The sequence below is a fragment of the Candida margitis genome (assembly GCF_024628925.1).
Source record: "Candida margitis strain CBS 14175 chromosome Unknown scaffold128, whole genome shotgun sequence".
NCBI lineage: Eukaryota > Fungi > Ascomycota > Pichiomycetes > Serinales > Debaryomycetaceae > Lodderomyces > Lodderomyces margitis.
The window spans coordinates 2,343-5,671 of record NW_026261786.1 but is presented as its reverse complement, the minus strand read 5'-3'; the positions used below and the strand labels follow the sequence as shown (position 1 = coordinate 5,671).

The 3,329-nt window shown below is 40.3% G+C and overlaps 1 protein-coding gene across 1 annotated transcript; it reads right to left on the bottom strand. All coding sequences in view use genetic code 12, as the record gives it.

Annotated features, from left to right (window-relative positions):
- Window positions 1-232: 232 nt before the first annotated feature.
- Window positions 233-2,473, bottom strand: RLM1 (Rlm1p; the record flags this gene model as incomplete). The annotated part of the gene is made up of 1 exon (XM_051813869.1): window positions 233-2,473. The coding sequence occupies one exon, from the start codon at window positions 2,471-2,473 to the stop codon at window positions 233-235; it is 2,241 nt and encodes a 746-aa protein (XP_051672527.1).
- Window positions 2,474-3,329: the final 856 nt, after the last annotated feature.

Sequence of the window (3,329 nt, the reverse complement as noted above, 5' to 3'; positions counted from 1 at the left end):
CAAAACTACTTCCATTATGATGAATTGAGATGTGTGAAAAGATTGAACGAAAATCTCATTACTAAAACAAAGTTATACATCACTAACGAACTAAATAACAACCTCTAAGACATGACAATCACTCAATTGCGTAGTAATTGCAACTCATACATGTTTATATTTTCAACTTTCACCATAGTCGTCTATCAAACCGACATCTCAAATGGAAATACAAATCGCAGTTATAAAACAACTAAACGTCAGATGGCACACCTGTAGATGTTGCTTCAGTAGTAATGTGGCTCGAAACTTTGCTACCATCGTCAACGTTTGTAGGTGCACTGCTACTAGGATTGCCGCTACCACTAGCATTCTCGTCTTCTTCAACAATGGCACCAAATGATGCTTCTCTTATTGATGTAGTACCGGCTGTCTGGCGTCCCGCACCCTTTGAAGGCTGGGTCTGCTCTGTGTACCTTACTACATTGTTTCTGTCTTTTTCCTCCGTATAAGATGGTTTGTTAGGTTGATGCGATTGAGATTGCTGCTGAGATTGCTGCTGATACTGTGAATTGTACCCGCCGCCACTATTCAATGGCATCATATTCATGAAAAACTGTGGTGCCTGAGTTGTTGTAGGCGTCATTCCTGTTGACCAATCTTGAGGAGCCATGAAATTAGATGGCGATGGGAAAGGGAACATGTCGTTGACATAGCGTGACGGCAAGGCTGAGACTGGTGTTTGTTCTCCATTGTAAGTATTTCCACTATTATTACTAAAGTTTTGCAGTTGCAGATTCGGTTGACCTTGTTGCGGCAAGAACGGTATCAGTGGACGGATCCTCATTGCGGAATCTGGTGCATGAGCTGAAGGGAGCTGTCCCTGCAGATCACTAGTGATCACAGCACTTTGTGGCAACGCCAGCAGCTGCAGTAGGGGGTGCAGGTGTTGCAGATATGCCTGTGTATGTTGCTGTTGCTGTTGCTGTTGCTGTTGCTGTTGTTGTGGCTGTGGCAGTTGCAGCTGCAGATTTTGCTGGTTATGATTACTCTGACTATACTGTTGATACTGCTGGTTAAATCCCTGTATCGAATAATTGACGTATGGGTTGTTAGCTGATCCCTGGTTTATCGCATAGAAGGTTCCCGAATTAAGACTCATCCCCGAAGGTGAAAATATGTTGTTGTTGTCAGCAGTCATAATGCCACTATTATTATTGTTGTTATTACCTGGATCATTATTCTGTCGTTCTCCCATTGTCATGTTCTCACCAATCTGAGAAGTGTTGACATTGCTACCACTACTGCTTCTACTATTACCGCCACTACTTCCTCCTCCTGATTGACTTAAAGGGTTGGGGAGTCCTGGATAAGTAGCACTTGCTGGCGACGAAGTTTGGGATTTGGAATTGATAGGTAAAGGCAATGTCGGCTTCCTTGAATCAGGAGATCGGAACGATGAATATGAACTAAACTTTGAAGATGGGGTTTGCGTGCGCATTAAATGACTTGCAGCTCCATACTTGTTGTTTGAAGTGTTATGGACTATATCTCCATCACCTAGATGTATTGTATGTTGAACATGGCCAATTCCATGGTGACTGCCACTTGTACTACCACTAACTCCAGTGTGATTAGTCGATGAATGATTCACTGATGAGCTAGTATTCTCAATTGCTGTTACAGTTCGAGCAGTATCAGTACTTCCTGTTTCCTTTATATCCAAGTTAAATGTTCCTGATTTGGTTTGATTCCCCTTTGCATCAGTGGGTATTTGCACACGCAACACAGGTCGTGAAGAGTTTTCCCTTCTGCTGGTGTTTGGCGATGGAGTATTTCTTTGCAGTAGCAGCAGTGGCAGACTCCGCAGGTGACTAGAGACCGTGATACTTGGTTTCTTGTACTTGTTAAAAGGAGGAACGTTGGTCAATGATATTTGTGTTGGTGGTGGTGGAGGGGGTGAACTTTTGCTGTTGAAAACTTTTGGATTCCGACTATTGTTGAGATAAGTTGTGGATTGATGATTACCACGTTGTCTCTTTCTCGAACGTGTTGCCAGTTCTCCTTCTGATGTATCTTCGCCTTCATCGTCATCATCTTCGTACTCATCCTCACCCAGCATATCATGATCTTCATCATCATCATCATTCAAATGCGCAGAGGTTCCCACCACACGTCCCTTTTTATCAGTTAGTGGTTCGTGTAGATGGCGTTTCTTGCGATAGATCAGATAATTTTCAGGTGATTTTGCCTCATGTACATGTTTCCTTGTCTTTATAGTCTTTTCATAAGAATTGAAAATCTCTTTAGTATCGACAGTTGAATACTCATAAATCTTGTTATTACTCCCCACTATGATGACTGATAGATCCACTTGACATAAAACTGCCAACTCGTGCGCCTTTTTAAATAGTCCCGCTTTACGTTTTACAAATGTAACAGTTCGATTACGATCATCCGATAAAGGTTGGATTTCGATTTTTCTTCTACCCATTTTGCTAAAGTAGCCACAGATGTGTGTTATAGATGAAATTTAAAGGAGTGACAATGTGTGAAGCAACAGGTTTAATAACTCGGGTCCAATTCTCGTGTGACAAGTGAAAATTGCAAGTTCTGCTGATTAATATATATATTTATAAATACTTTTTCTGAATCGATGATGTAAGTGTGTCCTAAGATGTGGGTTTTTCAAAGATCTGTCTTTCTCTTTATTCATTGATATATTCAATCTAGAATCATTCATTTAGTTTACAAAAAATTTCTTTCTTTTCTTATGAAGATAGTTTGTCACACAAAATTAAAAGAACAAAAGGAAAAAAGAAACGAAATAAGCAATTGTTTCTTATATAGAGACCAGATGGCTGAGACTGAGGCCAGAGACCAGAGACCAGAGACCAGAGACATGACCCAAGACACAGATACATCAGTTCATAACAAAATAATAGGAATTAACCAGACCCATTTTGTGTGAATAATTGTCTGTGTAATTGTGTACTCCACTTGCAACAGGTTTTGATTGGTTGATGGTTTTGTTGTATTTGATTTATAAGTACCAATAAAGGACATGCTGACGTCTATAAGCGTTTCTTCCGATTACACTCAGTAGTTCTTTTCAAGCCCATACTTTGTAGAAGGCTACCTCCTATAAATTGTGTTTATAAAGTACCCAACAACGCCTACTAAAGGTTAAAGGTAATTGGAAACGCGTAAACCTGCTCATCTAAGTTTAAGTCTTGGTACAGTTTTGCAAAAACGTTCAGGACATTATTTAATGGCAACAAAACAGAATAGGAGTAGTTATGTTGGTATGACTTATTCCTGTGGCTGGGTTGCAATCTCAAAAACATGAC